This window comes from Tripterygium wilfordii, chromosome 17 (assembly GCF_013401445.1).
Source record: "Tripterygium wilfordii isolate XIE 37 chromosome 17, ASM1340144v1, whole genome shotgun sequence".
NCBI classification, from domain to species: domain Eukaryota; kingdom Viridiplantae; phylum Streptophyta; class Magnoliopsida; order Celastrales; family Celastraceae; genus Tripterygium; species Tripterygium wilfordii.
In genome coordinates this window covers 5,394,210-5,418,779 of record NC_052248.1, presented here as the reverse complement: position 1 = coordinate 5,418,779, position 24,570 = coordinate 5,394,210, and the positions used below count along the sequence as shown (strand labels likewise).

The 24,570-nt window shown below is 34.8% G+C and overlaps 2 protein-coding genes and 1 long non-coding RNA gene across 3 annotated transcripts; 1 reads left to right on the top strand and 2 right to left on the bottom strand.

Annotated features, from left to right (window-relative positions):
* Positions 1-3,204: 3,204 nt before the first annotated feature.
* Positions 3,205-8,491, bottom strand: LOC119982914 (glutathione S-transferase zeta class-like). Its single transcript, XM_038826516.1, has 10 exons — positions 8,279-8,491; positions 8,105-8,198; positions 7,955-8,011; positions 7,439-7,524; positions 7,253-7,324; positions 6,561-6,614; positions 6,370-6,445; positions 4,126-4,187; positions 3,653-3,712; positions 3,205-3,535 (listed from the first exon to the last, which is right to left on the bottom strand). The coding sequence occupies exons 2-10, from the start codon at positions 8,184-8,186 to the stop codon at positions 3,425-3,427; spliced, it is 660 nt and encodes a 219-aa protein (XP_038682444.1). The 5' UTR covers positions 8,187-8,198; positions 8,279-8,491; the 3' UTR covers positions 3,205-3,424.
* A 7,065-nt stretch (positions 8,492-15,556) lies between these two features.
* On the bottom strand, positions 15,557-17,122 carry LOC119981736. Its single transcript, XR_005464241.1, has 3 exons — positions 16,795-17,122; positions 15,736-15,764; positions 15,557-15,588 (listed from the first exon to the last, which is right to left on the bottom strand). It is a non-coding gene; the product is annotated as an uncharacterized LOC119981736 (long non-coding RNA).
* Positions 17,123-18,070: 948 nt separating this feature from the next.
* On the top strand, positions 18,071-22,998 carry LOC119981983 (ferric reduction oxidase 7, chloroplastic-like). Its single transcript, XM_038825121.1, has 9 exons — positions 18,071-18,455; positions 18,543-18,636; positions 18,729-18,926; positions 19,842-20,076; positions 20,738-21,065; positions 21,148-21,424; positions 21,535-21,790; positions 21,875-22,316; positions 22,697-22,998. The coding sequence occupies exons 1-9, from the start codon at positions 18,242-18,244 to the stop codon at positions 22,864-22,866; spliced, it is 2,214 nt and encodes a 737-aa protein (XP_038681049.1). The 5' UTR covers positions 18,071-18,241; the 3' UTR covers positions 22,867-22,998.
* Positions 22,999-24,570: the final 1,572 nt, after the last annotated feature.

Below are 24,570 nucleotides of genomic sequence, written 5' to 3'. Positions count from 1 at the left end.
TTTATTTCTATATTTTTAGGCCCAAAAACTTATGACCCATTTTCAGTTATGGTCTGGTTCCATAAACAAACCATATCAAGCCTAGTTCTGTTTAGTCATGTATCATCATACTAAGTGTCAAATAAACCACTTGCATCATCTGTATATTTACATATCACCATTTCATTTAATTATCCTATCATGTAGATAAATATATATACATATGTATATAAGCTTACCCCACATCATTTATCTCCTTCTGCATTTGGTTCCAAAAGTCCATGCATAAGTTGTGTATATATATAGTTTTGTGTGTGTATATATATATATATATATATATATGTATATAGTTTTCATGACATCAATAATGTAATATCACCATACACCACATCTATTTGTATTGGTTTTCACGTATGCATTAATAATGCAGCTTATTTTATTCTAAAGTCTTCAACTCTTCATCAATACTGTAAAATACAGCACTGATGGGACCTATGTGCAGACTATCATCAGTATTCTCTATCTTACCAATAGATTTTCACTTCTATAAATTGAGGCACTGAGACAATTCAAGGGAGATTTTTCCAGAGAAACAAAGAACAGAGAGGCAAAAAGTGAGGAAGTTGTTCTTGGACAGCTGAGAGAAAGTTTAGATTTCCTATACGGGGGTGTTCTTATGAGTATGCTATATTATTTGTGTAAGCCTAGCATGAGGAACTAATCCTCTTACTAGGGTGATAATAGATCCACTCTATTGTGTTGAAATAAATTTGGTTTGATTAATTGTTAGTTTATTTATGTTATGTCAAGTGTTAATTAGCTATGCTTTATTGATAATTAAATCCTGATGTTTATCTACCATCTAGGTTTGATTACCATGATGCAAATTGAGGCATATGCCCATGTCCAATTTGAGACCAGCTTCTTGCAGTTAACACCGGAGTTATTTAGACATAGATGCCATACGATAGGGACTTTGTGATCGCTACGTAAGTTACCATAGATCTTAGTGCGTTCTTGATTGTCCTAGCCAATCCAAATGCCCATGGATGGTTGCGATTAAGGATAGACGTGGTAAGTTAGATGCCCATGACTATTACATAAATTAGAGGACTTGATCTTTGACATACGTGAATGAAATGATAATTGTCGGCTAATTGTGTTAGTTATTATTCATTTTGTTTTCACTGATAATTACGAAGAGTTGGAATTGTCGATATTTAATATTCAGTCCTTGTGGATACGACACTCGTATTTGCCACTTCTATACTACAATTGATTCGTGCACTTGAGAGTATAATTTGGGTTTAGAATCGCTTATTTTTAACGAGTCTTAAATCTCACATCAGGTTCTACCTTGGGCCGCAAGTTACACACCTTCTGATGATTACTAGAATCCTCTTTGTCACAAGCTAAATTCCTGCCAAAGAAAATAGTTAGCAGGTCCGGCGTTCATGGTGGTGATCGAGGACGCTCCGACACTCAAGTCAGATTTCCAAGTTCTGAGTAAGTGTCCGTTTGGTTAACCATTTTTGACAACAATTTATTGTTGTTGTAGCATATATTGTTTAAGGACACCAAACGGCAATTTTGGGGCACAAAATCCAAGACCATTTTCAGACAATTTTATTACACTTTGAAAATTGTTCTCGTTTTAACCATTTTGGAACAATTGCAATTTTCTTCCCCGATATATCCTTGGTTTGTTTTGTAACTGACGATATTGCCCCCTTATCACCAATGCCACTGACGATATTTTACCCCCTTATATGTAAAAAAAATATGTTTGTGATTGAAAAATATATTATAAGTATTTATATTTATGTGTAAAAAATAAATGAAATTGTTAATTATAATTATTATATTAGTTTAAATGATTAATCTTAATTTTATAAATTATTTATTATTTACTTCAATATTTATTTACATATCTTACAACTTAAACACATAATACCCCTGTAAGTAATTTGTCACTACAATTTCAACAGTTTTATGCTACCACCATAATTGCAACCAAACACTATCAACATTTCAGACACCATATAATCTACCACCATATATACTATCACAATATATACTACCATATATGCTACTCCCAAAATTGTTTACCAAACAGACCCTAAGTGTTTTAGTAAGCAAGAATCTCTTCTTTACCTTGTGTTACCTTTCTCCTTTTATAGTCCTCTTTCTCCCTTGAATTTAGGGCTCTTTATGTCCCATTTTCTTTAATTAATGACTTAATTCCACGGTTAGTGGGATTGGGGGGTTGGGCCGGTTGGCTATCCTAGCCAATCGGCTTGAAGTTTGATCTTGTGCTTTATCTGCTTTATGCTTGACACAAGTCCATATTTCGCTAGTTGTATCTTTGACTTCTTGATGTGAATTTTATTCCTCTACAAAAAGGAACTTAATTTCTCATAAGAAGAAGAGAGAGAGGAGATAAGAACATGTTCTCGTGAAGATTTGTGAAATTATGTATGCACTTAAACTGTGTCTGTATGTACTTACAAAAAAAAAAGTGTCGATATACACTCATCAAAAACAACTGTGTGTTTCACTTTAATGATCAGAGTTCGAATCACCTCTTATTTCAAAAAGAAAAAAAAAAAAAAACAAGTGTGTACAAAAATAACTTCTCAGAAGAGGAGAGAGGCGATGAGAACAATGACGAGGGTTACGTAATAGATGAGGTGATGTGTCATTAAATAACCTTTTGATAAATCTTACTGACTAAATTTACAAAAGAGGAGGGACTACTATTTCAAAGGACTAGCAGCCTACCTCAGTCCGGTAAGACGAAGAGAACTAGGACATCACGAAGTGACTAATTGACTGTTTTCATTGTACTACACACCATATTCACATGATTAATGCCAACATTTTTGGGATCCTTCTGTTGTTCTGGTATTCGTAGTTATCTGTGTTTGAATTCTCTTCTTCATTTGATGGTTGTAGATTGTGACTGTGACCAAGTTAACATATCACATTCACAAGGCTAATTCCAACATTTTTTTTGACAACCTGCCGTAGTTCAGGCATTGTAAGTTATCCGCTTTTGAATTCTCTTTTTCTTTTGATGGTTGTAGATTGTGACCAAGTGATTTCCTGAACCCGATTTCGAACCCATCTGCTGTTCTATAAATTCATATCTTGATATAATGAATCTGATGGAAGAGACTCCATTCTAACACACAACATATCAAGACATAATGTTGGCCCATAAAATGCTCATAAGATGGCACATCAACCTAACCCTTTATTGCAATGCAGTTTTATATTGTAGCTCCATCATACAGAGACCTCCATTTATACAATAAAAACAATAAGATTTTAGCATCATGGTAAGAACAAGCTTTTTATTCCAAGCATCGAGGCATAGACTGCAAAATGACGGGCTTTGATTCTGCAATGTAACCAAATACCTACTCAGAGTCGGACCATTCATTTATGTAGTGCTTGAAGGAGGAGCGTCTGGCTGCTTCTCTGGCATAGCATCTTGAAATGCTTGGTTCTCACCATATGCCTCATATAACCTTAGTAGTAGTGGGAACTGAGACTGCACAAGGCTTCAACGAATTAGAAAATCGGGAACTTTAGCTAAACCAAAAACATAACAGAAAATACAAATTCCATGCCAAATAAATGCTATATGGATTCATAGAATGGGTATTACCAAGTCAAGCTTAAACCTATTGAGCGCTCCATGAATCTGGGGTGCTAAAAACAAATCTGCCTGCAATGCTCATCAGAAAATAGGCTTATTAACTAAACAAGTGTATTTCAGGTATTCCAGAGGTTAGGCTTCAGCAGGTGCATGCAACTCAAAAGTATAAGTAATATTGCAGACATCAGCACAATAATCATGTATTCTTCCAAAACTCACCCTTGACAAATAAAAAGAGTTCACAGAAATCAATCTGACGTATTTTCCTTGAAAGAAAATTGTTGCTTGGTTAGTGGAAAACATTTCGACATAGAAAAATAAAAAGGAAAAAATATATTATAGGTGAATAATTGTATGCAAAGAGGCGCACATATTTAATCCGGACATGGATCAGGAGACAACATCTAGGAGTTGCCAGCACACAACAGTGTATATAATACATAAGAACTTAGACCCTAAATACAAAAAATTGAAAGACATACCAAGTAAGCTTCATCTCCAGTGGCATACCTTCCAGCATAGTCTTTTAGAAGCTTCTCCAGTGCTAAAACAAGTCAGTAGTAACCATATCAAGCCTAAGAACTCGATGATGGACACAGAAAAAAGCAGAGAATAACAATTCATACTTGGTTGATTTTGTTATGCAAAGACTACAATTCAGTGGATACCTGACAACTGATTTGTATCTAGTTAGACAACCCTAGTCTTGATTCTCATTTTTAGACAACAGACACTGAGATGTGGGATTTTCGAAAGTATAAATATTGATATCATGTCATAATTTTATGTCTAACACACTTCAAGGTAATCTAATCATGCACACTGAAACGCTCCACTAGTTGAATTGGTGTAGCCATCCCAAAAGAGGTCAAGGGTTGAAGTATCCCCTCCCATAAAGCTTTCCTAACAAAATAAAAAAAAAAAATTTGAATGGAAACAAAATTAAAAATAAAAAGAATAAAAGGGTTCCAAATTCCACTTACCATTATGATAATAGCTAATGCAAATGACAGGAGTTTAACATAAACCAATCTATTTGTCTGACTAAACAGGAAATAAAATATTTCATTGCTACAGCGGGACTTTTAGATACTTTGCCAACTCAAAAGGTATCCTGACATGGTCTAGGGGAATTGAATTTAATGGAATGAGGTGGGGAATAAAGCTTCGTAAATCCCAAATGGCCTTTTCACTCTACTACAAGTCTACAAAGAAGTAGAACAAAAGAAATATATGCATATATGTAACACAAACATGAATTCATATCAGAACTGGAAATCAAGTTTACTGACTTCAAACTGCACTATTTTTTACCTACTGGGCAGCTATTAATTAGAAGGTGCAAACTGCAAAACCATAACTAATATCGAAACAAATGGGTTTTTTTTTTCCTCTTTTCATAAGTCATTTTGTTTTTTTTATTGTTATTATTAGCATGTGCCCAACTATGTAGCACAGATACAAACATGGGACACGGTTACGACACGACACGAACAAGCAGATACTTGATTTTTCAAAAAACTACGATACGGATACGTTGGAGACACGTTGAATAATTATATATATATATATATATTATTTTTTTTCTTTTTAATTTCAATCAAGATAGTGCAAAACAATACTAAATCTATTGTAAAATATATGCATATTAATTGTTGACTTGCCAAGAAAGAAATATAATATCTATTTGAACTCTTGACCTAGGGCAAGAGTAAAAAATGAATAAGACACAATTGGAGGAATCGCAGCTAAAGAACTGAAGAAGACACAAAAGGGACTCTGGCGACCTAGGGCATAATCATACTCTTCTTCTCTGTTTTTGTTTCGATCTGCGCTTGGGATGTTGACCAAGGGTTTGCGTCTTCCTCGATTTCTGTTGAGTGTCAACCATTGGTCGATGTTGCGGAAAAAAAAAAAGTGTCCAAAACGTATATGAGCATGTTAGGAACGTGTCAAATAATTTAAAATAAATCAGATACTCTAATCAACATATCCCGGACGTATTTTTAACGTGTCTGAGCGTATCCGCGTCCAACACATGTTGGACACTGACACTCAATCCAAAAGAAAGTGTCAGTGCTTCTTCGGTGCCCTAGTTCAAGTCCTAAGGAGTAGGCTACCACTAGGAGAATAGCTCCTTATTGAAACAAGTGGTTATATTCATCTGTTGAACAAATAAAATGACAACTTTACAAGTGACCCCTCAACTTTGTCTGAAAATCAAGACAATCTTACCTACTTTCTTAAGAAAAAAAGAGCAAGAAAAGTAGCCCTCCCAATTTCAAGTTCAGTCCAAAAGAGCCCTCCAGTCGCATAAACAATGTTCTAACTCAGAATATTTTTCCAACCGGTGTAAGACATCGCTCCAGTGTCCAATCCTAATTTCGTCTGTCTTATTTATATGGCAATTACCATAGACGAGACCTTGCTCTCAGTTGTAGCAAAAACCATTGCATAAATCTTTATGACAGACAATTGACAAATTGAGGGGTGTTGCCTCCATTAAGCAAAAAACACAAGCTTCAATGCAGTGGAAATATCATTATTAATTGTTGGCTTAAGCCCATGGAAGCATCTAATTTTGAAGTAGTAAATCAGATTTTGATTATTTATAAATATTTCAACAATTTAAGTTTTATTTTGCTTTCTTCTTTTCCTTTTCATTGTGAGTGCAACAGAAGAGAACAGGCATAAGCAATGCTCACTAATGAGTTGTTTGAACCTACCAGTAAAACCTCTCTCAAGATTATACTTGACCCAGTTATGTTCCTCAGCTGGACCTATTTTTTCCCGTATGTACTTCTGTGCATAGAAAGCAGCCAACAATAAAACTCAGATACATAATAATATAACGTAAACACCATCTGACTTTGAAGATCAAATGATACATATAGAAGCAGTCATTCCAGACACTTACCAGGGTAATCAGATTTTGAAAAGGCTGTATGCTCGAGGAAACAATATTTGCAGCCTGAAATAAGTTGATAGTGGAAAATCAATAATAGCACAAAGTGAAAAAGAAAACTTCATAGAGCGCTTGGTGCGATATTCAGATCCAAGAGCCATGCTTCCCAGACTTGGTAGTATTATAAGAAAATCTAGGCAACATTGGATTACATTTAGAACATTATGTCATGTGGATACATATACGTGTCATACATTGTAATTTTCATAAATATATGTGTATTATATCCACCCGTTAGGAATGTTTAAGATGATTTTTTATAGATATATGCAGTGTGTGTGTGTGTGTGTGTGTGTGTGTTTATAGGTATATGCACTGTGTTGTGTGTGTGTGTGTGATTCCCATTACCATTGCAATACCAAATGGACCCCTATTTCATTAGCTTGAATCTAAACAATGTGACAGGTAAAAAACAAACGGTCTTGTATATTGCACCTCGGCCAATGCCTTCCCTCAGACCCCACTATAATTTTTCGAAAGTGCTTAGTGCTTTAAGGAATCTATACTGGTAAACTCATTCGCATGCTCTACAATAAAAGAATGGCTACCAAAAAAACCAGAAGCAGTATCAAATCCATCGATGACACCATGAGCACACTAGTTTTTCAATGAAAGTCCCAATTGTTTATTCACTTGCAATTCACCTGGTAATTGATAGCTCTTTTCTGTGGATCACTCGGCAACAACGAGTGTTGAGGATATTTTTCTTCCAAATACTGTACAAGAAAATAAACACCAAGAAACTTTTTAGAGAAGTCCAGAAACCACAGCAAACAGCATGCCCTACACAAGCTAAAGGAAAAGTCTTATAGTGAGAGCAAACGACTCACCATTAGAATGGCAAATGAGTCAGAAACCACGGTGTCACCATCAACCAGCACCGGTACAAAGCCACTAGGATTGAGCTTTGTAAACTCTACGCAACAGAAAGTAATTTGAAAACTCAGATTTCATTCATTTGGTCAACAAAATGTAACTGAGACAAGAAAAAAGGATCCTTGACCCAGAAAACCATTTTTATTCAGTTCAATAGTCTCGTGGCATACTTTATCAGGAACCAACCACTGGGTTATCAAAAATAAAAAGGAACCAAATACTGTAACATGCTCTTTTACAAAAATTTCCAGAATATAATTTAAAAGAAATTGGGATGCATTGCCGAGTTGTTGTCAAAATGTTTGCACAATACAAGAATATTTCATCATGTCCCTATTCCATGAAGCACACAAAAAGGATTCCATGTTTTACACAATACAATGAAACGAGTACTCATCTTGATAAGGAACCGTTGTTGATTCCTGACAAAAAAAAAAGAAACAATGAAAGGGCGAGGGGTTGTGTCTCACCATCACTGAACTGCTCTCCCTTGACCAAGTTGACAGGAACATAATCGTAGCTGAGTCCTTAAGAACCCATCAAAAGATATATGAGCAATAATTCAAAAAACCCATTAACCAAATAACAAAGATAATACGAAAATTGAAGAAAGGAAGAACCTTTCAAGTTGAGGCCAATTCGCACCCGACATGAGCAAGAGCTCCTCCAATATGAATACAGTTTCAGGTTACTCGTTGACATGGCGTCCGCCTCCTATTAATCAGTACAAGTGAAGTGAAAATAGAGCGCAAACATACATATATATTGACAGTGATTAAGAGAAGGAAACATACCACCAGAGCAGAGCTCGATCAGATTCAGAGAAGCAATCCCGCCTGCACTTTGTCTTCTACTCTTGTTACAGACGGCTCCCTATATGACAAATTTTATGCATTAATTTAAATTATTTTTTTAATCAATTTTTGAGTGAAAAATATGTTTTATGAAGATATCCATATCATATCATCATCATAAAATAGTAAAATACAACTGCCCCACGATCTGACAAGCCTTGCCGCAGGATTGCAGCTGCCATCTGCATCAAGTCTTCTGCTGTCTTCATCTGAAGTCTAGATCCTGAAGGGTTATTGGGCTTTGGCTGTTCAAGAAGGAGTTGGGCCGGGCATGACACGGGTCCAATAATTTGTTCTAGCACGTGTGGGGGTGCGGGGCATGCAAGACTAAAATGAATCATGATTGAAACGGTGCACTTAAACAAATGGAGCCCAAAACCGCCTGTTTGGCAGGACTGCTCCACAAGCGGAGCCGCCAGCGAAATTTTCTTTTAAAAAATGGGTGGGGCCTCACTTTAAATTATTGTCAATATTTATATTTTCTAAAATAAGTATTTTACAAAATTTTCAAAAGGCAAAACATTTTTTCTTATTTTTTAAAGTCCTGTGGGTCCACAACTTAATCATTACACAGTTTATTAATTTTTTTATAAAAACAAACTTAATCTTAGTTTCTCCACATTTTTTATTAACATTTCTTTATTTACTTTAGTAAAAAATAATTTATAATTTTAAAATATTATATTTCATACTTCAAAAACAAAATAAGTCATTTAATAAAAAAAATTCTTCATACAACAAAAGTCATTTTATTAATAAATCATTGAAATTTTTTAAAAAAATCTAATTAATATTTTATTAGTAAATCATTGCATTAATATTTTAGGATAACCATTTTAATTTTGATATAAAAATATTTAATAATTTATACTTAAAATTAATTTTAATAAACATTATCTTTATTACATTAAATTTAATATCAAAATTTTGTATAAAAATTATAAAATCTAATATTTTAATATTTTAATTCTTCAGATAGCATCAGCTTTTAGTTTGCCAAAACATCTCACTGCATATTACACAGTTTTAAGCTCAGTTTTTTCGCTAGTATTGAAAATCAATCTTTCCATTCTAACAAACGGAACCATATTCTTGTACATTTTAGTCGTTTGGCTTCAAGCAATTAAAAACTCATTGTTTTTTCTCTCTAACTTCTTCTTTTATCTCTGAATCTTCTTTCTTCTTTGAATCTTCACTTTATATCATTGTATCGAAACAAATGGATCCTCTAGGCAGGGGTGAACGCAAGAATTCATGTGAAGGTGGGCAAAAACAAGTGGGGGTCCAGGGACAATGCTCAAAATTATTATTTTTTTGGTTATGTATTAATTATGCATTCGAAAATACGAAAAATAACAATTCAATCATATAAAAACGAAAAGTAATAATTGAAATTTAAAAATGTCTTGAACGATTTTTCATATTTTGAAGTCATTTCATGATGACCTCATTTGAAATGGCATCAAAAATATAGTTCTCAATATACACAACTAAACTATCATTCAACCATTGGTCACCCATTCGATTAAATAGTCGATTCTTAACAATCTTCATGATAGAAAATACTCTCTTTACTATAGCAGTGCGAATGGTAGAATCAATATCAACTTCAGAAGTTTATAAACCAATATATATACAATATGTCTTCTACTATCAATCATTTGTGGAGAAAGATCATTGATTCCTTTTATAGTCTTAAGAAGTCAATGATAGAGTGCGCACATCAATAATAAAAATATCAAGTTGATCTGAAAGTGTCAAAAGCTCTATATTGAAGAAGTTTCTTGGATAAAATTGAACAAGACGGATCAACTTTTGTTTTTCAAAAACAACACATGAATCAAAAAAATATAAGAATGAAACATATATAAGCAAGCCATCGCTAACTTCGCTAAATCGAGACTTTAGCTCTTGAATTTGTATATTATCTACTACTATGTTGAATGTGTCATTTTGGTAGTGATGAAGATTTGTATCTCCATGAACTCTTCACCTAGATTTTCCTTGAGGTAAATACACATCATCCATGCTAAAAAGTTCAATATTATTTTTGCCACAAAAAGAAGAGACTTCATTCATTAAAGAGGTCGATCCTTCATTTCTCATTAATCAAAGTTGTTCTAGCTTTTACTATATCTTGCTCTTTCCTTTGTAATACCTGTAACAAATCATCTGTAATTCCTAACAAAATTCTCATTAGATGCAAGTTAAACACAAACTCAAAAAATTGCATAACTTCTAATAAGTTAAAAAGCTTGGCCTATTTATCTATTGTAGCATAATCATTAACTATTGCATCAAGCACATCCACCACATGAAAACAAACTTATCAAGCTAAACAAAGTATCATGATGTGAACCCCAACAAACGTCACTAGCCCTCCCAATAGTACTTTCTTGTTATAGACCCTTCTCACTAAAAATCTCACCACTACTTAGAACTTCAATAATTTTTGTTGTTGGACTTTCTCGAAGTATATCACGACACTTGCATGATGCCACAACCACATTCATTATAAGAGATATTAGTCAAAAAGCGATGAAATTGAATGGTGTTCCTTACTACTGTCACAAGAACTAACTGTAGTTGATGAACAAAACAATGAACATAATATGCACTTTCATTTTTTCTCAAAATTAGTGTCTTTAGGCAATTGAAATTACCATGCATATTATTTGCTCCATCGTAATCTTGTCCATGCAAACTAGAAATACGAAGGCCATATGAAGAAAATGTTTCATTCAATGCTTGCTTAGGGTGAATGAGCAATAGCATTTGCAACATGACTAATGCCTAAAGATGATTCAACTGTACACATCCCTTTTTATCCACATATCTTAAAGCAATAGTCATATGCTATTTCATAGATGCACCTTGAGCTTCATAAATAATAATTGAGTTTTGTCCAATGATTCACTAATGCACTGGTTGGTAATTGAAAATATCTTTGGCACAACGAAATGTGAACATAAACTCATGTAACAATCATTCTTATAACAACCAGAATTGGTGTCTAACAAAACCCAAACTTCCAGCAAAGTCAAAATTCTGCAATACTACCAAACATGTTATTGATCTATCATATAAATGAATTTGAGTTGTATTGAATTTAAAAAAAAAAAAACCCTACACAATCTAAATAATAATCTAACATTTCATCCTACATCTACTCATTATCCAAATCAAAACTTTACAAACTTTATTTGTGATAATCTACAACCTACACAAAAATCACACACATGCTTAGAGAAATTTACTGAAAAATAAATCATTGAACACAACTTGATCTGATTTAATCCTCTACCCCAACAACAAATAAATCAAAGTCAACACCTTGTTCAACAAATCCTAATACATGACAATACTTCATATTAAATCAAATAAGAAATCCATCTAATCCAAATACCAAAATACCTATACAAAAATAGAGTCATTCAAGAATCTCACCTTTTCTATATCTCGATCTCTACACCTCCACACACATCTGTAATACTCCCTTTAAGAGGGTTTGTACAATAACAAATGAATAACACATCTCTTTTTTATAGATTCATGTTTAATTGAATTCTTCAATCCCTTGAAATGCCCTATAACTCTCCTTATATTTAAAACCACTACTAACCCTATTAATCTAGCTCATAATCACACCACTAATACCTTAAACGAACCTTTTAATTTTTATAACTTAAGCATACTAAACGATATACCCTTAAATCTACTTAAAAGACTAAATCTAAAATAAGTGTCAGAACACTTACTCAAGGTGTTCGGACACCTGCTGTGTGAAAACAACATTTGTTTAATCCCACTTATTTCCTATTTAACCCACTTAATTATATTAATTTCAATTATAAAAATAAATATATATTCTACCATAAAATTTGAATTTTATCATTATTGGTATTAAGTCAAAATATTGTATATTCGACTCCGTCAACAATTGTTTCAATATGTTGTTTTTCATTCAATAAGTTCTGACACATACTCGAAGATTTGCAATGAAGACTATTGACTGCACCAAGATTTGCAATGAAGACTTTGTTTGCTCTTTCAATTTCTAAACTTATCACTACCCCCTTAATCTCAAATTTCTCATTTCAAAAAATAACAACAAAAGCAAAATGTAGCATTTTTCTTTATATTGTACTCCAACCAGTTAAGAAATTCATTAAACCAAAAAGATTTGAACCTTATTCATAAGTCTCCAATTGTGGTTTGTGGAAACTTGCGATTACGAGGTTGACAATTACCATTTAACAATTAACTCGACGAACTTCCTCTCGAATATTAAGGTTGTATTCTGAAATTTGAGGATGCTCACCAGGATCTTTAGGAAAATCCGATATCTCAATTGCAACATGATTTCGTTTTAAGAAGTCTTTTTGGTTCACAGGTGTTAATAATGGTTGAGATTTCCACTTTGTTAAATATTTATCCATATTTAGTGTAATGCAATAATTCAGCATAAATAATAACTATGACAAATGCTCAAGAAAATGACACTCCAATGTAACAACATATCATTATCATCCTTGTTTTGCCCTCTTCCTTTGCATTCTCTCAAGCTTCACTATTATTACCTAAACCCCCAATATTCTCAACCATTCCAAACACAATATATATACCCATATATCCACATCAACTCTAAATCATAATCTTTTTATAACCCTAATAAATTTTTAACAAATTGCAACATATTGAATGTACTTAAAACTAGAAACAAGCTTGACTTCGTAGATTGATCTCTTGTTATTCCACATCTGCAAGATCCAAATCACCAACTTTGGAAGTAGGGCAATATTTTGATAAGAACTTGGATAACTAACTATTTTTCTTCACAAATACTAGAGAGCATATTAAATTGAAAGACTGTCAAAGAATTGTAGTAAATGAAACAAGAGTTTTTGAGATCTCTAGGAAAGAGTTCATTATTAAAGAATGAAATACTTCAGTGACAAATTTTTATTCCAACATTAAGAGTTTTTGGGATGAACTACAATATTATGATGAGTGTTTTATATGCAAATGTGGTAACTACATATGCAATACACTCAATTTCCTATTGACTTAAAAGGAAAACATAAATGTTGATACAATTTCTCAAGGGGCTGAATGTGTGACTAGGCAAATTCTACTCAAGACACCCTTTCCGAATGTGAGCAAATGATTCAATACTAGTTGATGACCTCAATGTGATAGTTGAGCTCTTGTATCTTGTCAGTGTCTTTGTTCTTTTCTTCTCTCATGGCATTCATGAGTTCAATCATTTTCTCCTTTTGATTCTTCAGTCTTAATTCACATGTGTTCAGAGTGTCTTGATAATACAAAATCTAATCGAAGTTGAGATCGTCTATCTGAAGACCAAATTTGTTTTTCGTGATTGCAAACATTGATTATGAGTCACTTCTTTTGCCTTTTCTATGCCATCCGTTATGATGACCTCTATTTTGTATTGATTACTTGTGGCAAAGTCATAAACGTCAAGGGTTAGGACAACTTTGCCACCCTCATTCGCTCCTTGAATGACCATGTACGTTAGAGTGAGAAGTGAAATGTCTCTGTCATTTCCTGAAGTAGTTGCTTTCTTGATGAGCGGAAGACGACCATTTTTTTTTCGAGAGTGGATATTTTGTTGCAGGCCAAGGGAGGGATCAATCTACCTTATATAAATACATTATTCATGGGATAATATATGGGAATGGGCTTTGCAGGGCAGTTTGTTGATTGCGTGGATTGAACATCCTTTCTTGGGGGATTATCTTTATATTTGGAAGTAACATTTAAAGCATATGTTCTCTTGTGTCATAGTTGGTGAAAATCGCAGGGATAATGAAGTCAGATGCATCTCACAATCATAGATTTTTTTGTGTTCTCATTGTTTTTGGACATATATAGAGAGTAATGAAGCCTGATGCATCCCACAATCATAGATTTTTTGTACTTGGATCCTAGTCCTCTCAAAAAATGCGTTGGAATGTCTGAATTTTGATTTGTTGTCCTCTATCTACTATCAATGTGCAGTCTTCCTTGCTTGATCAAGCTATTATCATGGTGCACACGAATTAAAATTTTATTTCAAAACTAGCAATTTTAAAGTAAAAAGAACAAAGTGAAGGATTTAAATAATAACCCTTGACATGAATGAGAGAAAGTTGTCTCGAAACGAGTTGTGAGCATGCATGCAAGCAAGGGATCTTGATGGCTTCTTTCATGGATTTACATTTGATGCTTTTTTCATTTTCATCAGCGGCATTATCCAGGGTGTGTATCCACCAATTGTTCTAAAATGGGATTTGTTGGTGCTATTGATTCTCTAGAAGAGGCAATATTCTTAGGAATGCAGAGACCAAGACCCGCAAAGATATCAAAATGAAATAGAGGATGGTCTTACGTCATGATTTTCTGAGTATTCAAATGAAAATTGTCATTGCGACACATTCATCCCTTATATTTTAAAGAAAACAATAAGATATATGTATATCACAATGCTTCCATGATCCAATAAACATAAAGTTATTATAATACTCACAATTAGATTTGTATCTTCAACAACAAAACACATCTATTTTTGTTAAATACCGCTTGTCCATTTACGTTGGAGGTCTCCCTCAATCTTTTTTCCCTCTCCCTTCTTGCCAAAATTTTCCACTTCTTTGTTTTCTTTTTTTGCTTGCGATATTTGTTCTTCATTTGGATTGCTATGCTTCTATAGTAACCAACCATTCTACAATGAACGTGGGACTGGTCTTAGAAGCAGCCTTGACACGTTCCTTATACCAAAATATAGCACCACAAAAATGACAGCTAAGCTATAATTATAGTCTGAGTGAGCAAAAGACGATAGCAATGGAGAACCAAAATAGCCAAAGCAGAAAGCCATTGGGTCATCCCTAACATCTCCCCCAGAAATTTCACCCTCGTCATTTCCAGGGTTTTTTTTCACATGGATCATGACACGTTTTCTTTTAAGCCTTTTTAATTTAGCATTCGATAAACAACCGCTCGACATAATAAAAAATACAAGGCAAGGTTCCACACAAAAAGTGAGCGAGTGAGGTGAACCAATAACGATGATTAATTAGATAACACGGCTCAATCATCAACGTAATGATAGCAAAGAAAATACGATGAAGCCCCAAATAACACATGCATGACAAAGAAAACAAACAAAGATATGGGAGACAAACCTTCAAGAAAAACAATAGAGCCACGGGAACCAACTTGAATAATAGCACCAGCGAAGGCAATTGCTGCACCAAAGAAAAATAAAACATAATCAGAAACGAACCATCCCCAAATAATCAAGGATAACAACAATGAACAACAAGAACAAAGAAAATAAATCAAAGACACAAAGACAAACTTGCAATAAAATAAACAGAACCAAGGGAGCCAACCTGAATAACAACACCAGCAAAAGCAATTGCTGCATCAAAGAAAAATAAAATATACTTAGAAACAAACCATCCCCAAATAATAAAGGACACCAACAACGAACAACAATAAAGAATCCACCAACAATAAACCTTTTATTTTTGGGGAAATATAGAATCACAAACCAAGACAACGAACGACAACACACACATAAACCACTAAACATCACAGGACAGACGATACCTAAATACGAACGCGTCTCGTCCCCAAATGACATCAATAACACATCAATCTAAACCAGCCAACAAAATCATGGTGGAGATGATATCTAAAGACGGACACAAACCATCCCCAAATAACAAATGATGGCAACAACGAATCACCAAAAAATTCCACCAGCAACAAACCTTTTATTCTCGAGGAAACATAGAATCACGGACCAAGATAATGGACGACAACACACACATAGACCATAAAACACCACAAAAGGGACTATACCTAAACACGGACGCGTCCCGTCCCCAAATGACACCAACAACACATACATCTAAAACTGTAAACCAACCAACAAATGACGGTAGACACCATATCCAAAGACGAACGCGACCCATCCCTAAATAATAAAGTACGGGAACAATGAACAACAAGAAAAAATCCACCAACAAACAATGATACACACATGGACAATACTAAGCCAAGAATTCTAAAAAGCAAACACAACAAAACCAACAGCCAAAGCACAAACCAAACACGAAGACAACGAAAAACAAAAGTAAATCCCAGGAGAAATCATAAAAATACATAGATGCCTTAAAATCAAGACCCAACAACATAACATCCCAAACGAAACCAACCAAAATAAGCCCAAAGAAGAAATCAAGACCCAACGATAAAACATCCTAGATAAAAACAACCAAAATAAGCGTAGAAGAAGTAAATCCAGCACATCAAACACAGAAGACACAACCGAAAATAAGACGAACAACACAGCAAAGAAAGAGCACCCAATCCACTCGAGGGAAGGAAGAGGAACAATATCAACCCAAACAACAAAATGCCAAATCAACGGACAGAGGACTCACCAATAACAGGAAGAATGAATGCCAAACAAACAATAAACAAAGACGAACGAAGACCACGAACAGGATCCCATATACACGCCATCGTGCCTAGAACAAATACAATCGAAAGACGTTAGCAGACAACCCAAAAAGCAGATAAACAGAGAACAACTGATAAACTGTAAGAGATGCAATGATGATCGAGGCTCCACCAAAATGAGAAGCAAAGGAAAACACACAAAGAGCTGAGCCGAGGGAAAAAGAGAACAAACAATCAGTGCCAAGACAAAGTCACAACGAAAACGTGCGAAGAAAAAAAATTAACCCACCCACGCACAAGTACACGATACCAAACAAACTTGCCATAAGGTGGCGATAAAACCACACAATTTACACAATTTTATATATAGATAGATGATACTACAAGACGAAAGAAAGCAAAAGGTCACATAGATAGAGAAGAGTATGCTAGAAGATGCTTTAGCCATAGTAGTCAAGAAACCTAATTATCAAGGCAAAACAACTCCAAACCAACTTGCAAAGGTTCTTAGCTATTCAAAGATTTTGATAAATAAAATAAATGCAAAACGAACAAGAAATTCCATCAAGAAAAAATAGAGCAAGTGGGTGAGGGTAAAGTTTTTGAATTTTAAATTTTTTCTAGCTAGATTGTTGACATGGCCATGATACATAGATTTGGGCTATTTGGGTTTGGGCTATCTAACACTATTGTTGATGGAAAATGAGCCGAAAAGGCTAATATGGTCCACCATTCAAAGTAGAAGGTCTTTGACACTAAAAAACGTTCAAAGGTTTAGTTGGCCCATTTTGGAGAGTATAGGGGCTTTATGACTACCTATCTAGGATGGGAGGGACTCTAATTGTTATCTCCAATTTTGACTCCAATTCTCTCCCAAAACTCATGTTAAATCATGATTTTTTCTTAGAAAATTGACATATTAGAGTTTAGGAGTTCGGAATTAGTGTTTAGGGTTTAGAATTTAGGTTTTTAGGACTTAATTTTTAATTTTTAGGGTTTAGACTTTATGATTTAAGTTTTATAGTTTAGAATTTAGTATTTAAAAAATTTCAAAAGTATTATACTATAATATTATAAACACCAAAATGTTCATATACACATTTTAATTTAATGATTTAACATGATTTTGATAGAGAATTAGCTCCAAAAATTAGAGCAAGAATTGAAGCTCGCCTATCTTGCTTGTCTCCACAATATATGATGACTGGGTAGTTAGGTTATATGTCTCAATCCCTAACCAATTGCTTTTCTCAAAACTTATTTTTTTATAATTTCGGTTTTTTTTTTCTTGGAAGACCCATCTAAGATAAAATATTAGCTTATGATTTTAATTTTCTCTGCTTTACCATGGATTTCGCCATATCATTCCGGACATAGGAAATTAAGGTTGTTGCATAGTTCCTAGATAAAATTAGTGCCTTTGTTTCCATGGATGACCACTCAATTAAAGAACCTTTTTTTCCCAGTCAAGGTGTGAAGAAGAAACCCCCGTTTGTTTCATTGGTCAAATGGGTTCTCAAAACTGTGATGTGGGCAGTTTTTGTTTCTTGGGTTGCCCTGATCTTTCTGTATCCTACACAATTTGGGAATGATTTGTTTGAGAAATATGTTTTCACAACTGGTACTGCTTTTGGGCTCACAGGTTTGTCACTCTAAACCAGCAAACCTTTCTTATGTTGCCTCCTAATCACCCAAACTTTGGTCTCAATTTGATTATGCAAAACTGCAGGAAGTGTATTCCTGGTATTCAGTGGCCCAATTCTTGTTATAGCATTTCTTGCTATAATCCGCCTTATCATTTCAGGAGAAGAGAATTTCCAGGAGTATGTGATTTTTGACAGGACCGGTTCTTTATAATCCCTTCTATATTTTCTCTCTCTTTGAACTAGACTTGACATCTTATCTAATGTTTTAGCTGGAAACAAGCTTCAAAACGTCCAAGTGTTCGCTTGTGGACATTTCCTGTTCTGGTAGATGGACCATTTGGAGTTGTTTCTGCAGCTGAAATTATTGGGATCCTCCTCTTTGCCGTGTATATTATCTGGGCCGTCTATGCTTACACAATGAGGAATCTGAGTTTTATGTCCAAATATGATATTTCCCAATCTAGAAGGTACAGAATTTTGATTTATTAAGTGCAAGTGCTATGAATTCCCTCCATAAATTAGTTGCTTACTCCAGATTTCATTAATTTAAATTTAGTACAGGTAGTTGCTTACTCTTTGCTTAATTTCCCACCTGTTTTTGCTCAAGAATTCAATTCTTAAATGATCCTTCAGCTCTTGATAAAAAAAAAAAAAATGATCCTTCCGCTGTTCAGGCAAAAGTTTCCAGCCTCGAGAAAGCATATATCTAAGTTACGTCGATATATTAATGAAACAAAAAGAGCTTATGGCGTAGTGATAGACAACTCCTTGAGCTTGCACAAGGTGCGAAGTTCAATTTCCCTTCCCTCAAAAAATTTAAGAATTTAAGCCCATAAGTTACGAGGTTTAAGAGCTGGGATAAGAAAATTGGCAAACAAGATGTTTCGCTTTGCTCAGTCTATGTTGTGGACTTGCGTATAAGAAGATTTTATATTTCAAGCACTTGAAATTCTAGAGATGTAGTAATGTAGTAAATCTTTGTGCTCCTTGAGTATAGAAGTTTAATTAGATTATTTACCTTTGCAGTTCTCGCAATCAGATCTATTTCTATGTATGTAAGAATCTGCTTAGAGGAGGATATGCGATAATTTTTGAGAATTCTTGAGCTTTCAAGGCTGAGTGATAGAACGATAAACAAATGATTTCTTTTTTGCTTAAGTTGTCCACGAATATATAGCAAACTATCCAGGTTTCCTCTAGTCATTACTTAGGCAGAAACATCTAAATCTATTTTTACGTATGATATTTTTCTTTCTGAAGCTTCAATAATCTACCACCACGCATAATAATGGAAATCATTTCATTAACAAATGTGCATACAGCTGGTAAATCTTGAAATTAGATATTCTAAAATTGGCCCCATTTCCCTACTCATTTTTCAGCATCTGGTTGGTGAAACACACGGGACTTGGCTTTGGGTCAGTAGGACAATTTTGCCTGGCATTTTTGTTTCTTCCAATTTCAAGGGGTTCCATACTTCTCCGCCTCATAGATATTCCATTTGAACATGCAACAAAATATCATGTATGGCTAGGTCATCTGACAATACTGCTTTTTACTCTCCACGGGCTGTTTTATTTGATAGGATGGGCAATGGAGGGGAATCTACTACGTAAGGTGAGTTTTAATGTTTTATGATGATTTTGGCTCCATTGATTATAGATTCCTGCTCATATACATTGTAGACAGTTGCTTCATAGTATTGATGTATATACTTAAATGATTTGCCTATAACAATTCAGGATATGATCTGCCTATTTGTTTGCTATCCATGCAGGCCTGACATTGCATAAGTTTACTTCCCCAATTTAAAGTACGCTTATTAAATCATTTGTCTTCTCTGGCGTCTCAAACACAGGATGCCCTTAATACCGGGCTAGTATTTATTTGACAAAACCATTTTTACTCGTTTTCTGATGTACACATCCGCATAGATAGATGATCTCATTAATATAGATGTGTATGTTTGTGTTTCAAATGACTAGGTAGTCCTCTCATGTGCAATCAGTGAAGCCCTTATCCTCCGCAATGGTATTTTAGGCATGTTTGTATGTGATATTGTTGAATTTTGTGAAATTTAGATTTCATCCCCCAGTTTATAGTTCAAAATTTCACTGTAATGATTGATAAATTCAATGTATGATTTGCCGGAAAAATAGTCAACGTACATAGAATCCTTCTTTTTTCTATTGTTTCCTGAATAGTGAGCATCAAATTTATTTGGGACCTTTTGGAGAGGTGCGTCTACTCACCGACCTTTCTAAGTTTTTTCATGCAGATAGTACATTGGAGAGATATTGGCATTGCCATTCTTCCAGGAGTTATCAGTCTTTTAGCCGGTCTGTTTATGTGGGTGACATCACTTCCCGGTGTAAGAAAATGGAATTTCGAGTTGTTCTTCTACACCCATCAACTGTATATTATCTTTGTCGTCTTCTTTGCATTGCACGTTGGTGATTTCATATTCAGTATATCTGCTGGAGGAATATTTCTTTTCATGCTTGATCGGTTTCTGAGATTCTGCCAATCACGAAGGACAGTTGATATAATTTCAGCCTCATGCCTTCCCTGTGGAACTGTAGAGTTGATTGTTTCCAAACCTGAAAGTAATGATAGTTCTCAGAAATTTATGATTTTTTATATATCTTATGTGCGACATGTGTTACTGTTTCCTCCTTGACTCTGTAGATCTCCGGTACAATGCCCTTAGTTTTATCTTCCTTCAAATTCGGGAACTATCGTGGCTTCAGTGGCATCCTTTCAGTGTTTCATCTAGTCCTCTGGATGGTAAAACTCATCTGGCCATTCTCATAAAGGTTCTTGGGAAGTGGACGGAAAAGCTTAGAGGAAATATTATCAATGCATCTGACGAGGCAAAACCTCAGGACCTACTTCTTCTACCTCATCCAAAGATCACAGCTTCTGTCGAGGGGCCTTATGGTCATGAGTTTCCATACCATTTGATGTATGCATCTCTCTTCAATTCACACATAGTATAAATAAAATATTATTGCCAGTTTCAAAATAATTCAATCATTTGAGAATCAAACTTGGCCATTTTCATTTTTCTTGCAGGTATGAAAATCTTATGTTAGTCGCAGGTGGCATTGGGATTTCGCCATTCCTTGCTATCTTGAGTGATATTCTCCACCGTATTAGAGAAGGTGAATCTTGTCTGCCAAAAAACATTGTGGTTGTTTGGGCAGTTAAGAAATCAGATGAGCTTCCTCTTCTTTCGACCATTGACATGGAATCAATCTGCCCGTATTTCTCTGAAAAAGTAAATCTTGATATTCAAATCTACGTCACTCGAGAATCAAATCCTCCATTGGTAGGTTTCTTCATATTTTCAGCCCACAGTACTTGATGCTTTCTTTTCCCTACATGTTAAAAAGTTAATTGGCGTTCTCTGCAGGAAGAGGGTAAAGTTCTCGAGATTAGAAGTTGTTCCATTTCTCCTTTGTCCAATGGATGTGGCATTTCAGTTTTGGTTGGTACAAGGCACAAGATATGGTCTGGCCTGTATGTTATTGCATCTACAATAGGCTTTGTTGTTCTTTTTGGTTTGCTGGATATCCTTTACATAAACCCACATAAGATATCGACATGGTGGTACAAAGGCCTTCTTTTCCTACTCTGCATGTTTGCGAGTATGTTCATCTTCGGAGGTCTTGTAATTGGTTTATGGCATGTGTGGGAAAGAACAAATGCTATAGAGCAACATACGCATGATAGGATAAAAAGTGACCAGCTGCCATGTAATGAAGATGTGGCAAAGAAGGATTTATCTCAGAATGAGTCTACAAGTTCTACAAGTTCATCTGCCATTCAGTATGGTTTGAGACCGGACTTCAAAGGTATGCACTACTCATGCGTATGGAAACTCGTGACCATAAGCAGTCATCAGTATTACAGTTTCTTGTGTTATTCATATTTTTACTTTATAGCGCTCAGAAAGCAGTTATCAGTATTACAGTTTCTTGTGTTATTCATATGTTTACAATGTACATACGGACTGTTGAATTTGGTAGGAAAAGATCGAAATTACAAAATAAATGCTGGTGGTTAATGTTCGTAATACAAGAGTAGCAACTAATTACACATAAGAATAGGCTCTGGTACACTGCTTTTGTATTGCCTCTCGGGTACACGCATAAGATTTGACATCTTAGATAACAGAAGCAATGTCTCGAGTTTGCTTCAGTTTCATAATGTTAACAGATGCTAATATTTGCAGAAATTTTTGAATCTTTGTCCAAGCAATGGGGAAATGTTGATGTGGGTGTGATAGTGTGTGGTCCTCCAAGTCTTCAGTCAAGTGTTGCCAAGGAAATCAGGTCACGTAATATGAGGAGACAGAGCCCTGATCCAATCTTTCATTTCAACAGCCACAGCTTTGATCTGTAGGCACCAGCACTACTTTTTCCTTCTTCACACGTCTGTATACGACTCATGTAAATGGATGCCTGTTTGTCAGCAGATGTACTTTGATTTGAACTATAAAAATATCAAATCCTCTTCAATGGTTTTCTTTACTGCCAAGTTAACGTCTATAATTTGAGCAAAATTTGCCTTATCTTTGTAAGAGAGAGCAATTTCATTTATATATGTATTGTCAGTTACAAGGTTACAAATCAGGATGTGCTTGCAACTGCCTAACTCCACTTGTGACTGTATGAAACTATCCAGAACTGGCCAAACACTTAATTTTAGGAGAATGAATTTTTGCAATATTATTCTTTTCACAATCGGAGGTATATATAACATGTACATATCTCTTAAACACAAGGAAAAAGAAGTAAATCTTGGGTAAATCTTTGACTCCCTAACTAAATCTTGGGTAAATCTTCTAACACTCTATTCAACATAAATCTTTGACTCCCTAACTAAATCTTGGGTAAATCTTCTAACACTCTATTCAACACTCCCCCTCAAGGTGGTGCATAGACATCGTACATGCCCAGCTTGACAAGTGAATCAGCAAACACTGAATTTGACACTGCCTTGGTTAACACATCAGCCAACTGATCTTCAGTCTTCATATACGGAACTTCAATTATTTTTTCTTCTAGCTTTTCATACACGAAATTCCTATCAATTTCCACATGTTTAGTCCGATCATGTTGCACTGCGTTCTCAGTAATTTTAATTGCTGACTGATTATCACAATACAATTTCATTGGTCTTTTAATGGACAAACTCAACTCCCCCATAAGCCGTTTGAGCCATAACAACTCACAAATACCTTTCACCATTGCTCTGTATTCGGCTTCTGCACTAGACAATGAGACAACTTTTTGCCTTTTACTTCTCCAAGTAACCAGATTTCCTCCAACAAAAGTTAAATACCCGGTGGTTGATCTTCTTCGGTCTCCTTTACCTGCCCAATCTGAGTCGGTATAGCCCCATACGTCTGCATGCCCATTCTTAGAAAAGAGTAAGCCTTTTCCCGGTGCAGATTTTAAATATCTCAGAATTCTAATAATTGCATCCATATGTTGTTTACTAGGATTGTGCATAAATCTACTCACAACACTGATCGCATATGCAATATCTGGCCTCGTATGAGACAAATAGATTAAACGCCCAACTAACCTTTGATATCGTAATTTGTCTATTGAAGTTTGATTCGAAGACTCTTCCAATCCATGATTTTGTTCCATAGGAGATCCAATTGGCTGACATCCAAGCATACCAGTTTCTGTTAATAAGTCAAGCACATACTTTCGTTGGGACAAAAATATGCCTTGATCAGAACGAACAACTTCAATGCCCAAAAAATATTTTAATCCTCCCAAATCCTTCATATCAAATTCAGTTGACAAATAGTCTCTCAGTTTACGCATTTCTTCAGAATCATTGCCTGTCACTACCATGCCGTCAACATAAATAATGAGAGCTGTTAATTTATCACCAACTCTTTTCAAAAATAAAGTGTGATCTGCATCACTTTGCTTATAGCCGAATCTTCTCATAGCAAGTCGGAATCGACCAAACCAAGCTTGAGGAGATTGTTTCAACCCATATAAGGCTTTCTTCAGTTTACACACAACACTTTGATCACCTGAAGCTTCATATCCTGGGGGCAGAGACATATAAACTTCTTCTTGT

What these genes read in the sequence shown, in the direction of transcription:
- LOC119982914 (XM_038826516.1), bottom strand. Translation starts at nt 8,186, where the DNA reads ATGTCAACGAGTAACCTGAAACTGTATTCATATTGGAGGAGCTCTTGC. An exon ending in AATTGGCCTCAACTTGAAAG is followed by an intron (nt 8,012 to 8,104) that starts GTTCTTCCTTTC and finishes TGGGTTCTTAAG; the next exon opens with GACTCAGCTACGATTATGTT. An exon ending in ACTCATTTGCCATTCTAATG is followed by an intron (nt 7,325 to 7,438) that starts GTGAGTCGTTTG and finishes TTTCTTGTACAG; the next exon opens with TATTTGGAAGAAAAATATCC.
- LOC119981983 (XM_038825121.1), top strand. Translation starts at nt 18,242, where the DNA reads ATGGATGACCACTCAATTAAAGAACCTTTTTTTCCCAGTCAAGGTGTG. An exon ending in GAGTTTCCATACCATTTGAT is followed by an intron (nt 21,425 to 21,534) that starts GTATGCATCTCT and finishes TTTTTCTTGCAG; the next exon opens with GTATGAAAATCTTATGTTAG. An exon ending in TTTGAGACCGGACTTCAAAG is followed by an intron (nt 22,317 to 22,696) that starts GTATGCACTACT and finishes TAATATTTGCAG; the next exon opens with AAATTTTTGAATCTTTGTCC.